The 26,183-nt window shown below is 49.6% G+C and overlaps 2 protein-coding genes across 2 annotated transcripts; both read right to left on the bottom strand.

Moving 5' to 3' along the window:
* Positions 1 to 524: 524 nt before the first annotated feature.
* Positions 525 to 3,967, bottom strand: SERTAD3 (SERTA domain containing 3). The gene is made up of 2 exons (XM_040252830.1): positions 3,797 to 3,967; positions 525 to 1,784 (listed from the first exon to the last, which is right to left on the bottom strand). Exon 2 carries the CDS (start codon positions 1,776 to 1,778, stop codon positions 1,182 to 1,184), a length of 597 nt encoding a protein of 198 aa, XP_040108764.1. The 5' UTR covers positions 1,779 to 1,784; positions 3,797 to 3,967; the 3' UTR covers positions 525 to 1,181.
* Positions 3,968 to 6,890: 2,923 nt separating this feature from the next.
* BLVRB (biliverdin reductase B) lies at positions 6,891 to 25,288 on the bottom strand. The gene is made up of 5 exons (XM_040252828.1): positions 24,949 to 25,288; positions 12,902 to 13,066; positions 12,676 to 12,765; positions 11,287 to 11,415; positions 6,891 to 7,152 (listed from the first exon to the last, which is right to left on the bottom strand). The coding sequence occupies exons 1-5, from the start codon at positions 25,025 to 25,027 to the stop codon at positions 6,995 to 6,997; spliced, it is 621 nt and encodes a 206-aa protein (XP_040108762.1). The 5' UTR covers positions 25,028 to 25,288; the 3' UTR covers positions 6,891 to 6,994.
* Between the last annotated feature and the right edge of the window lie 895 nt (positions 25,289 to 26,183).

Here is a 26,183-nt window from a genome sequence, read left to right as displayed (position 1 = left end):
CAGGGAAGTCTCAAAGGGCTGACTTTTAAGTGTCAGAGAGCCCTATCCTTTGACATGTTAATTCATGTGACCCAATTTCTCCTTCCTGTGTCCACCATGTGGCCGGGAGTCTAGATCTACAAAGAAGCAATGAATATAATAGTTAAGGCGGCTCTGGAGGTAGCCTGGATTTGAGTTCTAGCTCCTTGGTCCTTACTCTTCCTAGTTTGGTCCTCACTCTTCCTGAGCAAGTGACTTGACCTCTCTGAACCTTAATCTCCTCTTATGTAAAAAAATGTGGTAACAGTATCTATTTCAGTATAATCATGAGGACGAGATGACTTAATTCAAATAAAGTAGGTAGAACAGTGCTCTTAGCGTTCAATAATGTTAGTGGTCTTAACACTCAATAAATATTGTATCTAATAATATACCTGCCCAACTTTGACTGGGAAGGGGTACATGCCCCTAAGGATACCAGGTCCCTCCCACTGACCTACAAAGAAACTTTAGGCAACATCACCCCTTCCAAAATACTTTTATTAAAAAAAAAAATCATTACAAACAATCAAAAAAACAAACAAACAAAAACACCACAAAACCCGCTTTTCTTTTAAATAATGCGGCATGGAGCAGTTTGGTTTCCACCCTATTGCACGTGGTCCGGCCTGGTCATGAATCAGGAGGCTGCTGGGACTGGGGTCCTGCGAAGGAGGTGGGGTTCAGCCTAGGGGAGGAGGCCAGCCTCTCCCACTACCTGGAGGTGCCACGAGGCAGAGGCTGGGTTTCCATAGCAACCAGGTAGCACATCCCTGTCATCCTTTGACAGGCCCAGCTTATCTTCCCTGAGGCCCCAGTGACACAAGGGGAATCAGAACTAGAGGAAAAGGCAGAAGAAATGTGGAAGTGGGAAATCAGACTCCCGGAAACAGAGTCTCATTAAGGCATTTGGAACAGATAAATTAATTCAGGAAGACCCACCTTCACAGAAGGCTGAGATAACCAGACACACACACACATGCAAGACAATTTGTGGAACCCTGAAGTGGGAGGAGAGGAGGCCACTGCTTAGAGGCCCCATCAAAACACACACACACACACACACACACACACACACACACACACACAGAATTGCATCCAGGGAGTCATCCCACCAAGACTGGGATGAGGAAGGAGCCCTCCCCTGCCCCCCCATCAAAGTTTTAGGATCCCAGAATGATTTCCATGATGTGATCTAGTTCATTCCATTCCCAGGACCCTGGGGCACAGAAAAGGTTGTGAGGAGGTTCTGGTGGGGCCACTGCAGGCTCCTTCTCCACTGCGGATGTGTCAATGTCCAGGAAGAAGTCATCCAGGCCTGAGTCCCCCAGGTACCGGGAGCTCAGAGCTTCTAAGAAGACTGGATCGGGCTGGGGAACCACTTCATTCTGGGGGCTTGGGGGAGCTGCTGGATTCTGAGGTGGCTCGGTCTCATCCATGGAGGTCTCCAGCTCCCGGAGAATAGAGCCAATGGTTGCCGACAGCGAGAAGTCCTCCTCGCCCAGGAAGAGGGGCTCCGGGGGCAGGGCAGGTGCAGGAGTCAGGCAAAGCGCCGCTTGGAGCTGCTGGAGGGTGTTGTGGATGAGCACGTGCCTGCGAAGGCTGGGTGCTCGGGGGCCTAGGCTTCGCTGGACTTTGTCTAGGGAGATGCGGAGCAGGGCTTGCTGGTAGCTCCGCAGGCCTGCTGGACTCCAGTCCCACTTCTCATCCTCTTCTTCTTCCTCCAGATCTGAGTGCTTCCTCTTCAAGCCTCCTACCATGATGCCCTATGCAGAGAAGAGGGGCAAATAAGACAGAGCAGGGCTAATTCAAATCCCGAATCTCTAGTACGACTATTGTTGATTTTAATAATCCAAACTTCAGTTTCTGCATCTAAAAATGAAGATAGTATGAGTCCCACAAGGCTAAGAAGAAGAGTCAATGTATGTGATTAAGAAAATTAGATCTCAGGACTTCCCTGATGGTCCAGTGGCTAAGACTTTACGTTTCCAATGTAGGGGGCCCAGGTTTGATCCCTGGTCAGGCAACTAGATCCCAATGTCGCAACTAAAAGTTTACATGCCGCAAGGAAGACAGAAGATCCACATGCCTCAACCAAGACCCAATGCAGCCAAATAAACAGATAAAAATATTAAAAAAAAAAATCTGGACTTAAAGGGTTTGAATCCCACTTACTTGCCCGTGTTGTCTGAGTGAGTTTAACTCCTTGAGACTCAAATTTCCTCATATGCAAGATGAGGATCCTAACTCAAGTCCCCCTAAATCTTAAAGCTGTTCTTTCGACAATACTCTTTTCTTCAAGTGTGACAGATACAAGACAGGTGTTGAGCACAGAGCTATGGCCTTGAAGCAGAGAATCCTGGGTCTGAATTCTGCTTTTCACACTGCTCAGTTGTGTGATCTTGGGAAGTAATGTGACATCACGCACTTTAATGATCGAGAGTTAACTGCTATTTATGAAATATTTTTGAGTGCCTACATTCCAGCCACCTGGAGCCCTGTTAAGGCACCTATCTGTGAAGACGCTTCTTTCCACATGGAAGCTACTTCTGTCCAAGCCCTCATCCTAACTGACTGGGAGCGTGCGCAACGACAAGGTATGGGGCCTCCCTCATTCCCTCTGCGGAGGACTTCAGGTTCCCCCTGGGCGAGCCTCACAGGAAAACTTGCTAGAACCGATTCACGCCAAGCCCCGCCCCCACCAGTCCATCCAACCAGATCTCGGCCCTCTACAGGCCCCGCCCCCTCTACGTTTCCCCTTTCAGCATTCAGACACGCACCAATTTGCCCCAGGGGCTTCTGGGAAATGTGGGCCAATAGCCATCAGGTACACGAACTGACGTTGAGCAAGCACTACAACCCCCGGAGGGCTCCGCATGCCGCAGGGACTAGCCTTCCCCGCCCTGCCCCCGCCACCAGGGGCATGCGCACAGTGGCCCAGCGTACGTGGGGGAAGGGAACCCGGACGTCCAGCTGCCTGGCGATTGCCAAGCCCCGCCCTCCGCTGCCTCCGCGGCTGCGGGTCTGAGCTCCACGCCCTGAACACCCCTCCCCCACTCCAGACTTTGGCTCTAAAACTGCTTTCTCCCGGTCCTTTGGAATCGCCGAAGGTCCTGGATTCTTCACTCAGGCTGCTCTCGGGCCCAGAGACCCAGGACCCCAGCCACAACGCTCAAACAAATGCGCTCCGATTCACTCCGTTCGGGACACTAAGTATCTCAGTTACGAGACCGTCTCCCGTCAACGTTCCTCTATTCTCCCGTCTTTCAAACGCTTTTCGACTTCACCTCCAGTCTCCCACTGTGACTTCCAAGACCCGACAGGGAACTCTCCCCAGAACCCACTCTCCGACTCTGCGTCTGGGAGACCCAGAGTCCTTGCCCCTACTTCTCTCGCTTCTCCAAAGGTCCAGGATCCCAGCCCAGCCCCTCACACCTTTCCCTAAACACTAGAGCCCCGAATACAACCTGTCCCAGACTGTCCTAATGTTTAGTTTCCTACCCCAAAATTTCCTTCTCTAGTTTTCTCGCTTCTCCAAACACACTATCTCCCAGCTTCAAACTTCCTCCACTTGGAAGATTTTGCCCCCACCCCCAAAACTCTGCCTTCCGTGCAAGGATCTTGAAACCCCGGTCCCTAAATCCTCTCTCCAACCCCTATTATCACCCTGAATCTGCGCCCCCTACTCTGGCTCATACCCCGCCTCCGCAACTCTCGAGGGGGCGCCTCCACCTCCCTCAATTTAAGGCAGATCCCAAACCAGGTAGCCACACCTCACCTCAGCTGCCAGGTTCGCAACCACCACCTCCGGGAACGCCCGCGGCTTAGCGACCCTCCAGCGTTGGGTAGGGGCCTCGTTCACCTCCCCCGGGCCTCTCACCCTGGTCTCAGGCCCACCCAGCTCCGCCCGGGAGCCGAGCCGCGAGTCACGATTGGCTGGAGTCCTGCCGGCCGCGGGGCGCGGATTGCTGGGCGGGGCCACCCGCTAGTCGCCAGGAGACGCCCCACCCGCTCTCCCCTCCTTTGCTTCGCGGACCAATTAAAGGATTCCGACTAGCCGGCCGGGGCCACGTCTCTACAGAGTGGAGGGCACATCAACGCACTTTCCTTTAACTTAGCTATTATCTTCACTCCAACATTGTCATCTTTGCTCTCTGCTATCCCTTTATCCCAGGCCAGGACCGCGTCGCTAAGCAAGAACTGGCTGGCATTCCCCACTCCACCCCGCTTTCGGGGCGAGAGGGGCTGACCGTCTCTCTGAGGCCGCGCCCATTGGATTCAAGAGGGCGGAAGCCCCGGGGAGGATGACGCGTTGACGATCAGCCAATAGTTTGGCGCGGCCTATGTTGCCTGGGCGATCGCAGCCCCGCCCCTCGCCTCCCCTGTCCTGCCCCTCACACTTTACCCGAAGCCTTCTTCTTATAAGGACTTCTCCGGCCTGTCTTCTGGTGGCGCCTCATACGTCTTCCTAATGCCCCGTCTTTCCGCTCTCAGGGTGGCACGTCTGCTGCTGGAGACTGGCCTATGGCTCTCCACTGTCTTGGGGACAAAGTTCAATCTCATTTTTGTCTCAAAGCCCTTCAGGTCTGGCCAGATACAAACTCCTGCTTGCTCGCTAAAATCCTGCCACACTCTTTGACTTTCTGTATTTCTAAAATGGCTCCAAGTGCACTCCACTACCAAGAACACAGAGATTCTGTTTTCTTCCCTGCTTTATCCACAGTGCCTACAACAATCCCAGATACATAGCAGCAGCTGCTGCTAAGTCGCATCAGTCGTGTCCGAGTTTGTGCGACCCCATAGACGGCAGCCCACCAGGCTCCGCCGTCCCTGGGATCCTCCAGGCAAGAACACTGGAGTGGGTTGCCATTTCCTTCTCCAATGCATGAAAGTGAAAAGGGAAAGTGAAGTCGCTTAGTCGTGTCCGGCCTTTTCGACCCCATAGACTGCAGCCTACCAGGCTCCTCCATCCATGGGATTTTCCAAGCAAGAGTACTGGAGTGGGGTGCCATTGCCTTCTCCGCTGATACATAGCAAGTACGCAAAAATGGAAGGGGAGAAAAGAGGCCTCTGGATCTTTAAACTTGCGTCCCCATTCTGAAAACACACCCTCATTCCCCAGAACCCAAAATTCTCATCAGAAACTCATTCCAAAGGATTCCTTCCCTCAGAAGCCCTCCTTGAAGCTCCAGGATGGGTTGAGGCCTTTTCTGGGCTCCCTGGGCTCCTGTGTTGTTTTCCCCATCCCGGCTCTGACTCTTCTACTCCTGCCACTGCATCTTGGCCCTGGGCTGTCACTATCTAGACTGTGGACCCTCTGATATACCAAGGTTATCTCAGGCTCCCGCTGTTTGGGCCACAGCATCACCTCCCACAAAGCTGGACACAAAGCAGGTGCCCAGTGAAAGTTTGTAAAATGCCTGGACAATGTGATTGAAAGAGATAAGAGGGCAGAAATAGAACGGTGCTGGTGCTGCGAAAGCCTGACCCAGCCTTGCCCCACCCCTACGCGTTCTCACCAAGGGAAGTGTTCTCCAGGCCACCCCTGGGAAGGACGGTTTAAGTCTCCTCAGGCCAGTTCTCTCGCCGGCTGGAATTTGTTAGCCAAGTTGTCCATCTGTTTTCAGAGTGCAGGATTGGAATGGATTGGGGATGGGGTATGGACGGAGAGGGATTTGGGAGTTAGGTGGGAAGGGGCTGGAGGTAGGGAGAGAGGAGTGTCTTGCTCAGGCCTGGGAGAGGTGTCTCTGGGGAAAAAAGGTTGGGGAGAGTAGATTCCAAAGAGGGACATGTTTAGGAAAGGGGGGGGACAATTCTTCCCCTTTCTCCTCTCAAACTTGCCCCTCCAGGGTTCTCTTCACAGGGTGACACTGCTAGAACCCCATCTCCAGCATATAGCCCCAGGCTTCTTCCTAGATGTATCCTTCCCCTCGCCAGAGAACTGTCCACTCAAGACTCTCTCCCACCCACTCTCCCTTCTCTACCTCTGGGCACCTGGGTTCCCAGCCTCTGCTCTTTCATCCTCTGATCCATCTTCATACAGTTGCCAAGGAAAGCTTTATAAAATACAAAGCTGAATGTGCCCCCCTCCCTACATCTCCCCTGCTCCACTCATTGCACAACACCTTAGACTGAAATTTAGACTTTTTACAATGATTCTGAACAGCTTCGTGTCCTTTGAACCCAGCCCCTCTTGGGGCTGATCGCTCTTCTCCTCCAAGTGAAAATGAAAGTGTTTGTCACTCAGTGGTGTCCGACTCTTTGCAACCCCATGGACTGTAGCCCACCAGGCTCCTCTGTCCTTGGGATTCTCCAGACAATACCAGAGCGGGTTGCCATTCCCTTCTCCAGGGGATCTTCCCAAGCCAGGGATGGAACCTGGGTCTCCTGCATTGCAGGTGGATTCTTTATTGTCTAAGCCACCAAGAAAGCCCTCTCCTCCAAGCAAAGTGTTATTAACTGTAGGGGATAGATCTGAGTTCTTCAAAGGCGCCATGTGCTATTCAGTTGCCTGGCTCAAGTGGTATCTTCTACCTAGAATGTCAATGTCTTAGAACCTTCTCCCGGCTCATTCTCACTAAATCAGGTTTCAGGCAGGACATCTGCTCTTCCATAGAACATTGTCTGCACCTCCAGCTGGGTCCCTTGGCCCTGTGTGCTTCCTCCATCAGAGTTCTGGCCGTTCTGTGTTGTTGCTGTCAGGGGCAGGACTGTCCTCCCCCCTGGACTGTGAGATATGTGCGGGCAGCGTCACCGCTAGGTCCACACAGTCACCAAAGGGTCCCTGGCACAGAACAAAGAGAGGAAATGAATGAATGAATACCCAGAAAATCTCACAGAGGCAGACAGACACACTGAGACACTCAGATAGATGTGGATCCTCTAGAGTAATCTGAAGCTCTTGGCTCTAGATTTATTGCCCCCTTCCTTTGTTCTGTTTCACAGGATGCTGTCTTCCCGGGACAGGGCCAGAGCCCTACTCATACACATGGGAGGGGTAGGTGGTGTGCCCGTCGTACTCATCGGTGGTGAGGCAGCGCAGCATGAAGTGGCCCAGGTCGTGTTTGGAGATGACCCTCGAGGGCCCTCGTCCATCCAGGGTCACTGTGTAGGCCCCAGTCAACGGGTGGTCTCCTGCGAGGTAAAGACAGAGGGGCCAGGTAAAGCGGATGACCTTTCCTCTCCCCCAACTTGTGATCACGCCAGTGATACCCCAGGGTGTCTACAGAGTGCCTAGACCAGATGGTAGAAGATGGTATAAGAGCTGGGCTTCCCTGGTTGTCCACTGGTTCAGAATCTGCTTGTCAATGCAGGGAACTCGGGTTCAATCCCTGATCCGGGAACATCCCATACGTCTCAGAGCAACTAAGCCCATGGGCACAACTACGGAGCCCGAAAGCCTAGAGCCTGTGGTCCACAACAAGAGAAGCCACTGCAGTGAGAAGCGCAAGCACTGAAGAGTACCTCCCCCTGCTGCAACTAGAGAAAGCCAGGTCACAGAAAGGAAGGTCCAGAGCAGCCAAATAAATAAATGAAGGGAAAAAAAAAAAAAGAGGAAAGAATCATACACTGTCACGACATTCCCGCCAAAAATATTCAATCTGAGTCTGTAAGACAGAAACTTCTGTAATGACAGAAATCCAGAATGTGGAATATTTCAAAAGATATCTGAGACAACAAGATCCTACTGTTTAGCACAGGGAACTACATTCAGTGTCCTGGGATAAACCATAATAGAAAATAATATTAAAAAGAATGGATTCAAGAGGGAGGGGACATATGTACGCCCATGGCTAATTCATGTTGATGTATGGCAGAAATCAAACCAATATGGTAAAGCAATTATCCTTCAATTAAAAATAAAGTTAAAAATAAAAGAATGGATATATATGTAAAAAGAAAAGACACCTTGCCTGCTATGTCTCATGTTAAAAAATAATTTAAAAAAAATGATATGGAGGATTGTTCCAGACTGAAGGTGACATGACAACTAAACGCAACACATGATCCTGGATTGGATCCTGATTTTGAGGGGAGGGGAAGGTTGGAAGACATTTTTTGGCAGTTGGGTATGTCTGAGTATGGAGTGGATGCTAAATGTTGTGATAGAGTGAATGTTAATTCCCTTAGTGCAATAACCGTATTGGGGTTTGTTTCCAAATACTTCTTCTTGGAAGATGCCTACGAAGAGGTTCTAGGAGTAGAGTGTGCCAGTGTAGACACACACATTTAAAAAAATGTATGTATATACACTACATATATATTCACATAATCACACATGTACACTGTGTGCTAAGTCATTTAAGTCGTGTCCAGTTCTTTGCAGCCCTGTGGATTGTAGCCCACCAGACTCCTCTGTCCATGGAATTCTCCAGGCAAGAATGCTGGAGTGGGTTGCCATACCCTCTTTCAGGGGAATCTTCCCAACCCAGGGATCAAACTCATGTCTCTTTACATCTGCCTGCGTTGGCAGGTGGATTATTTACGACTGGCACCACCTGGGAAGCCCATACACATGTATCCACATAAACACACATACACGTTAGCTGCATGCATAAATGATAAACAGATAGATGGGGAAAAGAAACAACCCAAAATGTCAACAAGTGAACCCAGATGAAGGGTTTATGGGTAATTCTTAAACCTTGAATTTCTTGAACTTTTCTGGAGGTTTCAAAGTTTTCATATTCACACAAAAAAAGAACTAAAAAACCCCCACACAACTTCGTGTTAAGTAATTTTTAGGGAGGTCAAGAAGTAATATGAGCCCGTTTGGAGATGAGGAAACTGAGGCTCAGAGGTCACAGGCCTGAAGTCCGCACAGCACTGGAGCTGGAGCTCTCTTTGGCTTTCTCCACCATGCAGCCTCACCACTGATTCACACCTTAGGATTCTCATCCAACAGGGTCCCTGAACTGAACCTCAACATCGAAGCTTACCTGAACCTCTGGAGGGTGGTATACAAGCCTCCTCCAGGCAAAAGGCACCGGGCACAGAACTGCTCATCCAGCAGGCAGGCAAACAGGAAGGAGATAACAGTTCCCGACTCAGGCCTGGGCACTGCTGTTCCCTTATCCCAGAATGTCCCCCCTCCCCTTAGACACTCACCTGGTTCCCTCCCTCTAGGCATGAAGCCATGTCCTTAGAAAGCCTCTGCTCTAAGCAGCACGCCATTACTCTTCACTGGACTATTAACGTACGTTTCTTCATTCAGCAGAGCACCACTCAACAGTAACGTGGATCATCTCTCTTTCGTTTGGGCCTCCCTGGTGGCTCAGATGGTAAAGAATCTGCCTGCAATGCAGGAGACCTGGGTTCACTCCCAGGATTGAGCAGGTCCCCTGGAGAAGGGAGGGGCTATCCACTCCCGTATTCTTGCCTGGAGAATTCCATGGACAGAGGAGCCTGGTGGGCTACAGTCCATGTGGTTCCAAAGTCGGATGTGACTGAGCGACTAACACTTGCTCTTTCACATAGTTCTTTTGTCTCCCCTGCTAGAAATGTAAGCCTCATGAGATCAGAGACTATGTCAGTGATACTTGTTTTATTTTTTTGGCCTCATCACGCAGCTTGTGGGATCTTCGTTCCCCAACCAGGGATCAAACTCTGGGCCCTGGGTAGTCAAAGCCAATGAAAGCCTGGAGTCCTAACCACTGGGCTCCCCGGGAATTCCCACTGGTACTTGTAATGCTGGCCAGGTGCACACCTCCTGTGCAAGAGACATTTGTAAGTGAACGAATTTCTCCCTCTGACTTTGGGTCTCTCAATGTGAATTCCACACTCGGGACGGGTAAAGAGGGTGTGGTTCCCTCCACAGCACCACCTGGAAGCAAGGCATCTCCCCTGGTATTAGTTCATTCGACAAATATTTACTGAGCACTTATTACAAACCAAAGGCTTCTCCAATGGCTCAGTGGAAAAGAATCCGCCTGCTATGCCAGAAACACAGGAGATGCGGGTTCGACCACTGGGTTGGAAAGATCCCCTGGAGGAGGGCATGGCAACCCACTCCAGTGTTCTTGGCTGGAGAATCTCATGGACAGAGGAGACTGGCGGGCTACAGTCCATGGGGTCCCAAGAGTCAGACAGACTGAGCCAAGAGTAGGATAGGACTGAGCAACTGAGCGAAGCCCTATCTAGGCACTAGGAACACAGCAGTAATCAAAACAAGACAAAATCCGTACCTTCAAACAAAGCTTCATACTTCACAATTCTAGTGAGGGAGACACACACTAAATAAGATTAAAAAACAAGGGAATTCCCTGGTGGTCCAGGGTGACCACTTCGCATTTCCACTGCAGAGGGCAGGGTTTTGATCTCTGGCAGAGGCTCAAACAGTAAAGAATCTGCCTGCAATGCAGGAGACCTGGTTTCGATCCCTGGGTCGGGAAGATCCCCCTGGAGAAGGGAATGGCAACCCACTCCAGCATTCCTGCCTGGAGAATTCTATGGACAGGGGAGCCTGGCAGGCTACAGTCCATGGGGTCGCAAAGAGTCGGACATGACTGAGCATTAACACTTTCTTTCACTTTCAGAGTAACTAAGATCCCACATGATGTGCGGTGCGGCCAAATAAATACATGGGTTTTAAAAACAAAGAACCAATATGAAGCATAAGTCCCCATCCCTTGAATGTGGGGGAGCCTCAGTATAATTTCCTTCTAATAAAGAGTGGAAGAAGTCCTGAGAGACTGAAAATTCAACAAACCTAGACAGCATATTAAAAAGCAGAGACATCACTTTGTCAACAAAGCTGTATAGTCAAAACTATGGTTTTACCAGTAGTCACGTACAGATGTGAGAGATGGACCATAAAGAAGGCTGAGCGCCAAAGAATTGATTGATACTTTTGAACTCTGGTTTTGGAGAAGACTCTTGAGAGTCTCTTGGACTGCAAGGAGATCGAACCAGTCAATCCTAAAGGAAATCAGCTCTGAATATTCACTGGGAGGACTGATGCTGAAGCTGAACTGCCAATACTTTGGCCACCTGATGTGAAGAGCTGACTCATGGAAAAGACCCTGATGCTGGGAAAGATTGAAGGCAGGAGGAGAAGGGGGCAACAGAGGATGAGATGGTTGGGTGACATCACATGAGCTTGAGCACATGAGTTTGAAGGACAGGGAAGCCTGGTGTGTGCAGTCCATGGGGTCACAAAGAGTTGGACACCACTGAGCGACTGAACAACAAGGAAGGCCCAGCAAATGTCCCGAGGACTGGAGGGAGCAGGCTGGTGATGACCCTGCAGTTGGCTCTCTGTCCACTCACCTATATGTGGTGGCATCACGGCCACGTACTTCAGGCCCGACTGCTGCAGTACCTTGTGCATCCGGACGTGGTCATCGGTCACATCCTTCAGTCTTGGGGGCACCTTGGAAGGGTCCCACAGTAGGAAGGCTGGGGGGACACAGGGCAGGATCAGACGAGACCTGAGGACAGGCTGGCCAGGCCCATAGCCCGCCGGTCTCCTGCCAGAACATCTCCCTGCAGGGACTCATTACTGCCCTTCAGTTGTTCCAGGCTTCTCACCCCACCTGCTCCTGTCTGGTGTTACCTCCTGCCTAGACCAAGGCAGAGCCTCCTCCCTGTTCTCCTGACCCTACCCTTGCACATCTGGGACCCTACCCGGACCCCATCTCACTCAGGGGGACAGCAGAGGCCCCATCAGGGCCCCAGGGCCCCACTTGATCTGATAGCATCAGCCCCCTGGCCTCACCGCCCAACACTCTCCCCTTCACTCACTCTGTTGCAGCCACGCCCCTGCCTCACAGTCCCTTCCTCTCCTCACTCCCCCCTCATGTCATCTCCCTTCCCTGGGAGACAACAGGTGTAATGGAACAGCGGTGAGGCATGTGGGTAGTGGAGAGAGACAGCCTGGTTCCACACCCCCGCTCTGCCAGCTACAGGCTGTGTGATCTCAGGTAAGGCGATGGGCCTCTCTGTGCCTCCACTCCCTTAGCTATAGACGGGAGATGGTAAGAACAGCTACAGTTCACTGGGCACCTAGGATGTGCTGCCATGAAGGAAGTACTATCAAAGGAATTTTGAGAGGATTCAGTGGCATGCATCTGTGAAGTGCTCAGATGGTGCCAAGCATACAGTAAGTGCTCAATAAACACTGCTAGCATTAACTGCTCCTGTCACACACCCTGCAGCCTTCTTTTCAGATTATTCAGGAAGGACATCTCTTTGTAAATTGGGAGCTCTTTGAGAGTAAAGAGCTGGCCCATGTATCCAAGGCTCTGTCACTTCCTCTTGCATTCTCTCCCTGACCCCTTCTTAGGCTGGGTCAGACACCTCCTCTGAACCCCCGGAGTCCTCTGGCCTTCCCCCATCCCAGCTCTGATCCCTTTCCCCATGCTCCCTCCAGATCCTGGCCTTGACCCCTCTGCCTGTGTCTCACCCTCCATCCTGGCCCTGACTACTCCCGCCTGTCACGGTTTGATGATCATGCTGTTACCACTTCCTTTCTGTTCATGAGACCCATGAGTGCAGGGCCCAGGTACCATTCAGCAAGGTTCAGATGCAGAATTGGTGCTCAATAAATACACAGTAACTTGGAGTAGCTCCAATGCCATCTTGTAGAAACCCCTGGGCTGCCTGTCCAGTACCTAGCCCCCACTTTTCAGCCCCAACCCCTACGACCCTGCCACCCACCCGAGGTGCAGGCCACGACCTTGTCCACGCCATGGGCCTTCATGGCCGCCACAATGTTCTGGGCACCCTCGGACATCACTGTGGTAGGACCTTAGAGGAGACAGAGAGTGGCTGTCACTGGTGGGCGGCGGCGGTGGCAGGGGTGGCAGGGGAGGGGCTGGGGGCGGGGGCGGCGCTGGGGGCCGAGGTGCAGGGGTGGGCCGCGGGCAGAGGGGGGGCTCAGTACTGAGGTCATTGCGGGTGCCCAGCAGCACGACGACAGCGTCCTGCCCAGCCACAGTCTTGTCCACATCGGCCGGCTGCCGGACGTCGCCCACCACCACATGGGCCGGCTGGGGCCCCTCTGAGGGCAGCCTGGAGGGGTCCCGCACCAGCACCGTCACCTCATAGCCTGAAAAGAAGGGCAGAGAGGCAGGTCAGTCGGCTTGCAGGCTGGCACTCCTAGGCTCCAGAGGCTGGGTCCTGGAGGGTCCCATGAACCCCCAAATCCATCCCCCAAATCCCCTGTTCTGAGACCACGATCTTCAAACATTTTTGCTGGCATACTCACAGTTGATATACATACAGTTGATTGTTAAAATAGGGTGATACCTCCCTGCCAGTTCATAAATAATCTGCCGATGCCTTTCTCTGCCTCTCATCCCCTTGACTTCTCTACTCCCTCCTCCCCCCAACAACTAAAGGGTTAATGCTCATCATCACACTGGTCTATGTCCCCCGTCCATGGTCCTGGAGGAAGCTGAGGTACTGCCAAGTATGTTCATCATTGGCTTTGGTCCCCCAGGCCTTACTTCTGAAGGGTTGGGTCCTGTCTTTCGTGTATGTGTATGTGCCAAGTTGTTAAGTCATGTCCAACTCTTTGTGACCCCGTGGACTATAGCCCACGAGGCTCCTCTGTCTATGGGATTCTCCAGGCAATAATACTGGAGTGAGTTTCCATGCCCTCCTCCAGGGGATCTTCCCGACCTAGGGATCGAACCTGCATCTCTTACATCTCCCGCACTGGCAGGTAAGTTCTTCACAACTAGTGCCACCTGAGAAGCCCTGGGTCCTGTCTTAGTGGTCATTTATTTTGAATATTTCTTTGGCATATCACCCCCCAAAAGAATTTTGGATAACTCTGTGTCCCTTGGCCCCACCATCACACACACAAATATTCCTTTTTAAAGTTTATAACCAACAGGGACTTCCCTAGTGGCCCAGTGGCTAAGACTCCGTGCTCCCACTGCAGGCACCTGGGTTCAGTTCCTGGTCGAGGAACTAGATCCCACGTGAGGCAACTAAGAGTTCACATACCCCAGCTAAGACTTGGTACAATCAAATAAATAAATAAATAAATATATATATATATATAAATCAAGTTTACCAGCAACATATTTCTTTCTTTGTTTTAGACAATGGCAAAATATATTAATGTTTATGCATATTGCAAAAAAAGAAAAAACCAGTAGTTTGTAGTCTCTGTCATGGACTGAATGCTTTTGTCATACGCTGAATTCATATGCTGAAGCTCTGACTCCCAATGGGATGGTATTTGGAGATGCAGCCTTTGGGAGGTAATTAGGTTTAGATGAGGTCATGAAGGTAGAGAGTAGGGTCCCCATAATGAAATTAGTGTCCTTCTAAGAAGAGGAAGGGGCTTCCCTGGTGGCTCAGTGGTAAAGAATCTGCCTGCAATGCAGGAGCCACAGGTTCGATCCCTGGGTCGGGAAGATCCCCTGGAGGAGGGCATGGCAACCGCCTCCAGTATTCTCACCTGGAGAATCCCATGGACAGAGGAGCCTGGCAAGCTGCAGTTCATGGGGTCGCAGAGAGTCAGAGATGACTGAAGCAACTTAGCATGCTTGCACGCAAGAGGAAGACCAAGGCACTCTCTCTCTACAGTGTAAGGACACAGCATGAAGGCAGCCTCTGCAAGCCAGGAAGCAGGCCCTCACTAGAAACCACACCAGCTGGTACCTTGATCTTGACCTTCCCAGTCTCTGGAACTGTGAGAAATGAGTGCTGATTAAGCCACTTGGTCTGTGGTATTTTTGTTATAGCAGCCTGAGCTGATTAAGACAGCCTCTAAACAGCATTCTCGTGAAAAATGAACCAGAGCTCCTTGAAGGAATGGCTGGTTGCTGGGCCGGGGCAGGGAGAGGACCAGATGAACCTGGAACACCTTGTACCACCAGCTACGTGATGTTTAAAGAATGATGAAGTAAGGTCAAGACGGCACAGAAGCCACTTGAAGGGGTTCTCAGGACAAATCAGGGGCAATTTGATTTGTCCCAAAGAATACGGATGGCAAAGAACGGAAGCACATCAAATATATAAAAATATGTGAATTCATAATGATAACTAAGAAATTTCATTGGTCATCACTGGTACCTGTCAGAGGATTAATCTGTTGTTCTGAAAATGATAAAGGAAAAGCAAAACAACAAAACTGTCCCAGTTTCCTTGATACTTGTCATCATATATTTAAAAAACAAATAATTAAAAATCTGTATACTCTGGGGCAACGAGGATAATAGTGACACTTAGTGGCTTCCCTGGTGGCTCAGTGGTAAAGAATCCGTCTGCCAGTGCAGGAGACATGGGTTTGATCCCTGATCCAGGAAGATGCCACATGCTCTGAAGCAACCAAGCCCATGTGCCACAACTACTGAGCCTGGGCTCCAGAGCCAGGGAGCCACAACTGCTGAGCCCTGGTGCCGCAGTGACTGAAGGCTGCGAGCTCTAGAGCCTGTGCTCTGCAACAAGAGAAGCCACCTCCACGAGAAGCCCACTCACAGCAGCTAGAGAGTAGCCCCCTCTTGCCACAACGAGAGGGGGAAAAAAGTCGTTGGAGCAACGAGGATCCAGTGCAGTCAAAAATAAATAGAATTAAGAAATAAAGATACATAGTATTTATAGAGCACTCACTAGATGCCAGGTGCTAAGTTCTTTACATTTATTAGCTTATCTAATTGTCAAAGCAACCCGGATTTTGAATTCTATCTGTCCCTACCACTAGCTAGCTGTGTGACACTAGGCAGGCCACTTAACTTGTCTGGCCTTAGAACCTTCATTTGTAAAATGACACCAATAATAGTCTCTGCCTTACAGGGTTGATGTAGGTTTGAATAGTATTCCTAAAAGTTTAAGGTGGTTGGTTGATTTTTGACAAGGGTGCCAAGACAATTAATTCAATGGGAAAAGAAGAATCTTTTCAACAAATGGTTCGGGGACAACTGGATATACATATGTAAAAGAATAAAGATGGATTCCCTACCTCACATCATATATGAAAATGAACTCAAAACTATCAAAGATCTAAATGTAGGAGCTAAAACTGCAGTCCATGGGGTCGCGAAGAGTCGGACACAACTGAGCAACTGAACTGAACTGAACTGAAAACTATAAAAATCCTAGAAGGAAAGTGAAGTCGCTCAGTCATGTTGGACTCTTTGCAACCCCATGGACTGTAGTCCACCAGGCTCCTCCATCCATGGAATTTTCTAGGCAAGAGTACTGGAGTGGGTTGCTACTTCCTTTTCCTGGAAGGAACTGCTATGTCGCTTCAGTCATGTCTGACTCTGGGTGACCCCATAGACGGCAGCCCACCAGGCTCCTCCATCCATGGAATTTTCTAGGCAAGAGTACTGGAGTGGGTTGCCATTTTCTTTTCCTTTTCCTAGAAGGAAACATAAGCATAAATCTTTGTGCCATTCGATTAGGCAGTGGTTTCCTAGCAGTGACACCAAAAGCACAAGCAACAAAAGGGAAAACAGATTCACTGGACATCATCAAAATGAAAAATAAAAATTGGTGAAGAAATGAAAACTGACATGAAAAAAAAAAGCTTCCAAGGACACTATCAAGAAAGTGAAAAGACAACCCACAGAATGGGAGAAAACTTTTGCAAATCATATATCTGATGAGAGACTTGTATTTAGAATATATAAAGAACTCTTACAACTTGATAGTAAAAGATGAACATTAAAAACTGAGCAAAAGATCTGAATAGACATTTCTCCAAAGAAGATAGACAAATGGCCAATAAATGTATGAAAAGATACACAATATCATTAATCATCAGAGAAATACAAATCAAAACCATAGTGAGATACTATTTCATACCCACTAATGGTCTGGACCTAATAGAAGCAAAAGATATTAAGAAGAGATGGCAAGAATACACAGAAGAACTGTACAAAAAAGATCTTCACGACCCAGATAATCATGATGGTGTGATCACTAATCTAGAGCCAGACATCCTAGAATGTGAAGTCAAGTGGGCCTTGGAAAGCATCGCTACGAACAAAGCTAGTGGAGGTCATGGAATTCCAGCTGAGCTATTTCAAATCCTGAAAGATGATGCTGTGAAAGTACTGCACTCAATATGCCAGCAAATAACTCAGCAGTGGCCACAGGACTGGAAAAGGTCAGTTTTCATTCCAATTCCAAAGAAAGGCAATGCCAAAGAATGCTCAAACTACCACACAATTGCACTCATCTCACATGCTAGTAAAGTAATGCTCAAAATTCTCCAAGACTTCCCTGGTGGCTCAGACGGTAAAGCGTCTGTCTACAATGCGGGAGACCTGGGTTCGATCCCTGGGTTGGGAAGATTCCCTGGAGAAGGAAATGGCAACCCACTCCAGTACTCTTGCCTGGAAAATCTCATGGACAGTGGAGCTTGGTGCAGGCCACTGTCCATGGGGTCGCAAAGAGTCGGGCACGACTGAGCAACTTCACAATCACAAGACTTTAGCAATACGTGAACCATGAACTTCCTGATGTTCAAGCTGGTTTTAGAAAAGGCAGAGGAACCAGAGATCAAATTGCCAACATCCGCTGGATCATGGAAAAAGCAAGAGAGTTCCAGAAAAACATCTATTTCTGCTTTCTTGACTATGCCAAAGCCTTTGTGTGGATCACAATAAACTGTGGAAAATTCTGAAAGAGATGGGAATACCAGACCACCTGACCTGCCTCTTGAGAAATCTGTATGCAGGTCAGGAAGCAACAGTTAGAACTGGACATGGAACAACAGACTGGTTCCAAATAGGAAAAGGAGTACGTCAAGGCTGTATATTGTCACCCTGCTTATTTAACTTATATGCAGAGTACTGGAAGAAACACAAGCTGGAATCAAGATTGCCGGGAGAAATATCAATAACCTCAGATATGCAGGTGACACCACCCTTATGGCAGAAAGTGAAGAGGAACTAAAAAGCCTCTTGATGAAAGTGAAAGAGGAGAGTGAAAAAGTTGGCCTAAAGCTCAACATTCAGAAAACAAAGATCATGGCATCCGGTCCCATCACTTCATGGGAAATAGAAGGGGAAACAGTGGAAACAGTGTCAGACTTTATTTTTTGGGCTCCAAAATCACTGCAGATGGTGACTGCAGCCATGAAATTAAAAGACACTTACTCCTTGGAAGAAAAGTTATGAGCAACCTAGATAGTATATTCAAAAGCAGAGACATTACTTTGCCGACTAAGGTCCGTCCAGTCAAGGGTATGGTTTTTCCTGTGGTCATGTATGGATGCGAGAGTTGGACTGTGAAGAAGGCTGAGCACCAAAGAATTGATGCTTTTGAACCATGATGTTGGAGAAGACTCTTGAGAGTCCCTTGAGAGTCCAACCAGTCCATTCTGAAGATCGGCCCTGGGATTTCTTTGGAAGGAATGATGCTAAAGCTGAAACTCCAGTACTTTGGCCACCTCATGCGAAGAGTTGAAGACTCTAATGCTGGGAGGGATTGGGGGCAGGAGGAGAAGGTACAAGAGAGGATGAGATGGCTGGATGGCATCACTGATTTGATGGACATGAGTCTGAGTGAACTCCGGGAGTTGGTGATGGACAGGGAGGCCTGGCGTGCTGCGATTCATGGGGTCGCAAAGAGTCGGACACGACTGAGCGACTGAACTGAACTGAACTGAGGAGGACTATAATCAAAAAGACACAATGACTGTTGGCGTGCCTGTAGGGAAATTGGAATCTTCATACACTGCTGATGATGTTGAATGATGAGGTTGCTTTGGAAGACAATCTGGCAGTTCCTCAGGTTAAGCGTATTGTTAGCCCTGTGATCAGTTGTGTCCAACTCTTTGTGACCCCATGGACTGTAGCCCGCCAGGCTCCTCTGTCCATAGGATTTTCCAAGTAAGAATACTGAAGTGTGTTGCCATTCCCTTTTCCAGGGGGTCTTCCTGACCCAGGGATGGAACCCACATCCCCTGTGTGTCTCATGCACTGGCAGACGGATTCTTTACTACTACACCACCTGGGAAGCCGTTGTTACCCCAACGACCCAGCAATTTGACTCCTAGGTATATGCCAAGAGAAATGGAAACGTATGTTCACACAAAACCTGTACATGAATGTTTATAGAGTCATTACTCATCAAAGCTTCAAAGTGGAAACAACCCAAATTCCCATCAAGTGAATGGATAAATAAAAGTGGTATAGAGGGAACTTCTCTAGTGGTCCAGTGGCTAAGACTCTGTGATCCCAATGTGAGGGGCCTGGGTTTGATTCTGGTCAGGGAATTAGATCCCACATGCCTCAGCTAAGACCCAGCACAGCCAAATAAATAAATAAATAAAAATTTTAAAAAGTGGTATAGGGAATTCCTTGGCAGTCCAGTGGTTAAGACTTCACACTTCCAGTGCAGGGGGTGCAGGTTTGATCCCTGGTCAGGGAACTAGGATCCCACATGCCACACGGCACAGCCAAAAAGTAAGAAAGAAAGAAAGAAAAGTGGTGTAGATAAATAATGTAATGGCACTGTGCTGTGGTTAGTTGTTCAGTCGTGTCTGACTCTTCACAACCCCATGGCCCACCAGGATCTTTTGTCCATGGGGATTCTCCAGGCAAGAAGACTGGAGTGGGTTGCCATGCATGCCCTCCTCCAGAGGATCTTCCCAGGGATCGAACCCAGGTCTCCTGCATTGCAGGCAAATTCTTTACCGTCTGAGCCACCAGGGAGGCCTGTGAATACTGGTGAATACTGGTGAATACTCTTCTCCAGGAGATCTTCCCAACCCAGGAATCAAACCAGGGTCTCCTGCATTGCAGGCAGATTCTTTACCATCTAAGCTACCAGGGAAGCCCAACACAATGGTATTTCAACAATAAAAAGAGATGACACATATGCTACAATATAGATGAACCTTGAAAAAATTCCTTTTCCTACGGGAAAGAAGCCAGTCATAAATAGTCACATGATGTATGTCTCCATTTATAAGAAAGGTCTGGAACAGGCAAATCCATATAAACAAAAAGTAGATGAATGATTGCCTAAGGCTGGGGAAGTGGTTGAGCAGGAAAATGGGGAGTGATTTCTAGGGGTTTCTTTTTGTAGTGATGAAATGTTCTAAATTGATTGTGATGATGCTTGCATGAGTCTGTGAATATGCTAAAACCCCACTGAATTATATTCTTTAAATGGGTGAATGGGGTATGGTATGTGAATGATAACTTAAAGTTGCTACTGAAAAGATGCAAAATGAAAATGAAAACAAATGAAAAGCTTAGAGGAGTGTCTGGCACAGAAAAGAGGGCTCTATGGGTGTTGGCTGTGACCAGGCCTTTTCATCATCTCACAATTGTATTTCCTGGCCTGGTCTAGTCCTCCCTGGGCTCCTGGCGTGTCTCAACCCCTCCAACCCACACTGCACATTGTAGCCAGATAGAGCTTTCCACAGTTATATCAAAGTGCCCTAGGACTTCCCCGGGGGTCCAGGAGCTAAGACTCCATACTGCCAGGGCAAGGGGCCCAGGTTTGACCCCTGTTCAGGAAATTAGATCCCACATGCTGCACCTAAAGATCCTGCCTGTTGCAATTAAGACCCGGTGCAGCCAACATAAATTAATTAATTAATTTAAAAAAAAAAAGTGCCCTTGCCTCAGATCTCTCCCTATCCACCCTCCACCCCAGTGCCTTAAGATAGTCATGTTCCTTATGATAGCCTTCAAGCCTCCCCTCTACACGCCCCCTCCATGTGGCCTCTCCTCTCCAGACTGTGCTGGAGTCAAAGCCCTCTTCACTCACTGCGCTTCTTTCAGTTTCTCAAATGCACCATGCTCTCTCCTGCCTCCTGGCCTTTGCACATGCTCCTCTGCCTGGAGTACCCTTACCCTCTTTCTCCAGCCAATCGTGCTTCCTCTGTCATGGCCCTACTTATGCTGACCAACCAAAGGCCCTGTGGGTGCAGGGGCTATGACATACTCAACACCATCTCCTGGATTTATTATTATTATTTTTTAATGGCCCTGCCAGGTAACATGTGGGATCTGAGTTCCCCGACCAGGAATCGAACTTATGCCCTTGGCAGTGGAAGTGCGGAGTCTTAACCAGTGGATCATCAGGGAAGTCCCTCCCCTGACTTTTATATCAACACAAAAGCACAGGCCATACTGTGCCAGAGACTTGAGTTCAGACTCCAGCTCCACCTCTCCTTTTTTTTTTTTTTTTTTGACTGCACCGCAAGGCCTATAGGATTTTAGTTCCCTGACCAAGGGGAACCTCAAGCCACTCGCAGGAGAAGCTCACAGTTTTAACCACTGGACTCCCAAGGCATTTCTCGGCTCCACCTCTCACTGGCAGAGGAACCTCAGAAAACACCTTCCCTGATTGGTCCTCAGTCTCTTCTCTAAAGTGAAGATCGGGGCTCTCCTGGTGGCTCAGTGGTAAAGAACCCAACTGCTAATGCAGGAGACATGGGTTCGATCCCTGGTCTGGGAAGACTCCCACGTGCCTCAGAGCAGCTAAGGCCTCGAGCCACAACTGTTGAGCCTGTGCTCTAGAGCCCGGGAGCCCCAACTACTGAGCCCAGGTGTCGCAGCCACTGAAGCCGGAGCGCCCTAGAGCGCCCTAGACCCTTGCCGTGCCCTCCTGCAGTGGATTTTCCTCTGTGCTCCACAGCAAGAGAAGCCACCGCAATGAGAAGCACGTGCCCTGAAACTAGAGAGTAGCCCCTGCTGGCCCCAACTAGAGAAAGCAGCGATGAAGACCCTGTGCAGCCAAAAATAAATAAATAATTTAAAAAATGAAAACTAAAATGCTCTTGCCTGGGAAATCCCATGGATGGAGGAGCCTGGTGGGCTGCAGTCCATGGGGTCGCTAAGAGTCGGACACGACTGAGCGACTTCACTTTCACTTTTCACTTTCATACATTGGAGAAGGAAATGGCAACTCACTCCAGTGTTCTTGCCTGGAGAATCCCAGGGACGGGGGAGCCTGGTGGGCTGCCGTCTATGGGGTCGCATAGAGTCGGACACGACTGAAGCGACTTAGTAGTAGTAGTAGTAGTCTCTAGCATGCCTATCCTGTGTGTGATCACCTATCATATGGAATGCTGGCCTCAGACACATTGGGGAGCAACAGGGGCTTTCAGGGTGTCAATGTAGTCACTGGTTAACTACCACCGTATTAGTAAAATGGACCCTAGAAAATTGTGGGCATTTTGGAGGAGAAACATTCTCACCAACATAAGAGCTCTGACACAGGCCCAGCACAAGAGTGCCCATCAGCGCGACATTGTTGGTAATTGTGCTGGTGCCAAGTCGCTTCAGTCGTATCCGACTCTTTGTGACTCTATGGACTGTAGTCTGCCAGGCTCCTCTGTCCAAGGATTTTCTAGGCAAGAACACTGAAGTGGGTTGCCCTGCCCTCCTGCAGCGGATCTTCCCAACCCAGGGATCGACCCGGTGTCTCTTCTGTTTCCTGCATTGGTAAGTGGGTTCTTTATCACTATAGAGCCACATGGGAAGCCTATTGGTGATTAGAGACATTTACTGAGAGCCTCCTAGAGCATTCGCTGGCGGTCCAGTGTTTAGGACTGCATGCTCTCACTGCTGAAGGCACAGGTTCAACCCCTGGTTGGGGAACTAAGATCCCACAAGCTGCAGGAACCAGCCGCCCCCCGCCAAAAAAAGCCTCTTATGTGCCAAGTGCTGTACTAAGCTCTTTCCACTGATGAGTGACTTAAAAAAAAATTTTTTTTAAACACAACTCACATTTAAATTTAAATAGCCACAAGTGGCTAACGGCTACTATGTCAAACTATAGTTTTAGAATTCTCAGATTTTGCCCTTTACAAAGAACACAAGCATTTGTAAGGTTATTTCCAAACTTAAAAAAATTTTTCTTTCTTTCTTTCTTCCTTTTTTGTTTAAAACAAATCTCTTACTTTATCTTTTTTCCATTAAATTTTATTTTGAAATAAATTCAGACCTATAGGAAAGTTGCAAGACCTATATTCTCATATTTGCTTTATCTTTCTCTCTGTGTATACACAACACATACATGTAACATGTATAATTATATGTATAGGTATAAAGTTTTTTCCTAACTATATGAGAATAAGTTGTAGAAATCATGCCCCTTTTAAGCTTTTTTGATCTCAGCCCTCCATTCAAAGTAGATTTCACTGTCTAACCCTGTATACACAAACTTATACATGTATAACTGAGACAATAGTTTCATAAAACCAGTATTCAACATATGATCCATTCCGACACTGTTACGACCCATTGACTATATTTCAGAACTCTCTATGACCCGCAGTTTGAAAACGGCCCTCAGACTGCAACAACCTCACAAAGTAGGTTGCATTATATGCCCATTTTGAGTCTGGGGAAAGTAAGGCAAGTTTAGGTAACTGGGCCAGGACCACACAGCTATAATCTATAATTACTCAGCCAAGGAGTGTCTACTGAGCACCAGCTATATGCTGGACGGGCCTCCCAGGTGGCTCAGGGATAAAGAATCTGCCTGCTAATGCAGGAGATGCAGGTTCAGTCCCTGGGTAGGGATGATCCCCTGGAGAAGGCAATAGCAACCCACTCCAGTATCCTCGTCTGGGAAATCCCATGGACAGAGGAGCCTGGCAGACTACAGTCCATGGGGTTGCAAAGCGTCAGACACGACTGAGCGACTAAGCACAGCACACCACATGGGCACCAGAGTCTGTGCCTTCAGGACTCAGGCCTACAGAGCCACTGAGGTCAATAAAAGTCTGGTTCATTCAAGCCCCTCCTTTTTCTGATGGGGACAGGGAGGCTCAGGCTCACTAGCTCTGAAGAGACCTGTTAGAGCCACCATAAGAAGGCAAGGACTCCCCTAGGCCTCAGGTACAGCCCATACTTCCAGGTGCAGTCCCAGCTGTGACCAGCAGGGAGGCTAAGTGAAATTTTATAGAATCTAAGATTAAGGTAGTAATCTGGTAATCCAAAACTCACAGTGACTCAGCATCTTTCAACTTCTCCCTCTTACTTCCTCCCCAAGAAATACTTATCAGCAAATTTGTTTCTCCTGTCCCCACAAGTCAACATCCTCACTAGGTCTTCCCTGGGGAGGTGGAGAGAAGTGGGGCTAAAGGGGAACTTTGAGTCACAATCCCTCCCAGGGAAAGTTGGGCTAGGAGGCAGCTGAGAGTGGGATCCTGGTGGCCTCCACCCTTTGGGGACACCCAGATAGTCAATATCTTCAGAGTCACTCAGGCCAGCAAGGGTGGGGCCATATATCAGGACAGGCCAGACTCTGCTGGGAGTTGGTGAAGTTGGGGTGGTGCGGGCTGGGTCCTGCTGCATGATACTTATCCCCTTTCCTGCCCCCTTTCCTGGGGGCAACTCTGAATTTTCAGCCCTCATTGACTTTCCTGGGACCTGTGTCCCCAAGTCTTCACCCTTGTCTCCATGATCTTTCCATTAGGTACTCATAGTGGCTTACCCCTCAGTTTTTCAATTTTAAAATCCTTGGTGCTCAAACCAAGTGCTGGCGGGCTCTCAGTGGTTAAGAGCAAGTGCCAGGTAACCAATTTCAGCACTGCCCCTTTCCAGTTACGTGACACTGGGCAAATCACTCAGGGAGACTCGGCTTTCTCTCATTTATCAGGTGAGGTGATACTAGTTCCCACCTCACAGGAGTGCTATGAGGATTCAACGCAAATGGCGAGAGGGCACTGCTGGGAAGATGCCTCCCTGGCGTTGTGAAGCCCTTGCTGGGTGTGCAACCACCCACCACACTGCCACCAGCACACCAACTGTCTTTCATAAGAGCATTGGATCGCTACAGTCCCCCAGCCTCCCAGGGCCATTTCGTTTCCCTTGGGACTCAGATCAAGTTGGACCTCATAGCGTCCCCCATTTCTGCCCCCGTGGCCACCAGCTTTGCTCTCTAGGTCCTCGCACACCAAGGCACGATGGCTCCAACCTCCCTGGGCCCAATCCCACGATGCCTACAGTTCTAGCTGTGCACCCCGCGACATTCCCTGCCCGTCCCAGCTCATGCCTGCTTGCACCGCCTGCGCCAGCGTGGTGAGCCCGGTGTTGCCGGTGGCGCCGAAAAGGGCAATCTTCTTGACGACCATGCTGCGGGATCGTGGGGGCGCGAGGCCGTGGAGTTGCAGGACACGCGGCAACCGACTGGCTGCTGATTCCCCCTCGCGTCCTTTCCTAGAGGGAGGGACGGGGCGGGGCCGCCCCACGATTCGGTCGAGGGGAGGGGCCAAAGGCCACGCCTCTAGCTGAGTACAGAGTGGGCGGAGCTGGAGTCAGCTCGCCTGAGGCCCAGCACCGCCCCCTCCGCCCGCCTCTTAGCCTGGAAGGCGTGTCTGGCGGCCCGCGAAGGTGGACGCAGAGCACCGCCTCCGCGCTCTAGCCTCCCGGGGTGGGGCGGGGCGAGTGCGGGCCCCGCCCACAGTCCTCTCCTCGTTCACGCCTCCTTTTTCACGGCCGTGAGTCTGATCTGGGGCTCACATAAGGCCCCACGGCCTTCCCAAGGCCACAAGGGGAGAAAGTTTGGCAGAACAGTGTGGGTGCGTAAGGGAGACACTGTGTAGCTGCGTGTCTATGTGCCCGTGTTGACCCCATGTGACTCTGCGAATAACCCCAAGGAGAGCATGATTGTGGAAGACACTTGTGCCCTCTGTGTAAAACACCGTATTACAGTGTGAGTCTATGTGTGACACCACGTGTGGAAGGCACTGATGCTCTTCCTCTGTGACCGGTGGAGACACCGGAGGATAGTGGGACCGTTTGTGATCCTATATGCATCCATGACGCTGGGGGAAATGGTGTGAGTGTGGGACGTGTGAGTTGTGATATACGGGAGTGTGTGACTCTGTGACATCATTTGAGTGTGGCTGTGGGTGTTACTGTTATTGTGATGTTATTTGTGACCTGTGACTGTGTAACGTGTGTGTGACTGTGCAGGATGTATGACTCCCATGTGAGTGTGTAACAAGTTTGAGTGTGTAAAAGTGTGTGACGCTGTGTGATGGTGAAGCCGTGTGTGATGTGTGAGTCGATGATACTCTGTGATCCCATGGAAGTGTGCCACAGCGTGTGGCACATGTGTGCTCGTATATGACTCCACGTGAATGGTGGTGACACGACTTGAGTGTTTTACAGTGTTTGACGCTGTCGGGCACCGTTTCAGCGCGGGACCTGGTGCAAGCTTGTGACTGCGTGACACACTTTGAATATTCGACCCTGCGTGACCCCGTATAAGGGGGCGACTATGTG

The sequence above is a fragment of the Oryx dammah genome, unplaced genomic scaffold (assembly GCF_014754425.2).
Source record: "Oryx dammah isolate SB20612 unplaced genomic scaffold, SCBI_Odam_1.1 HiC_scaffold_13, whole genome shotgun sequence".
NCBI classification, from domain to species: Eukaryota; Metazoa; Chordata; class Mammalia; order Artiodactyla; family Bovidae; genus Oryx; species Oryx dammah.
Note: the sequence above shows the minus strand (reverse complement) of the source record. Positions and strands in the feature narration are given on the sequence as shown.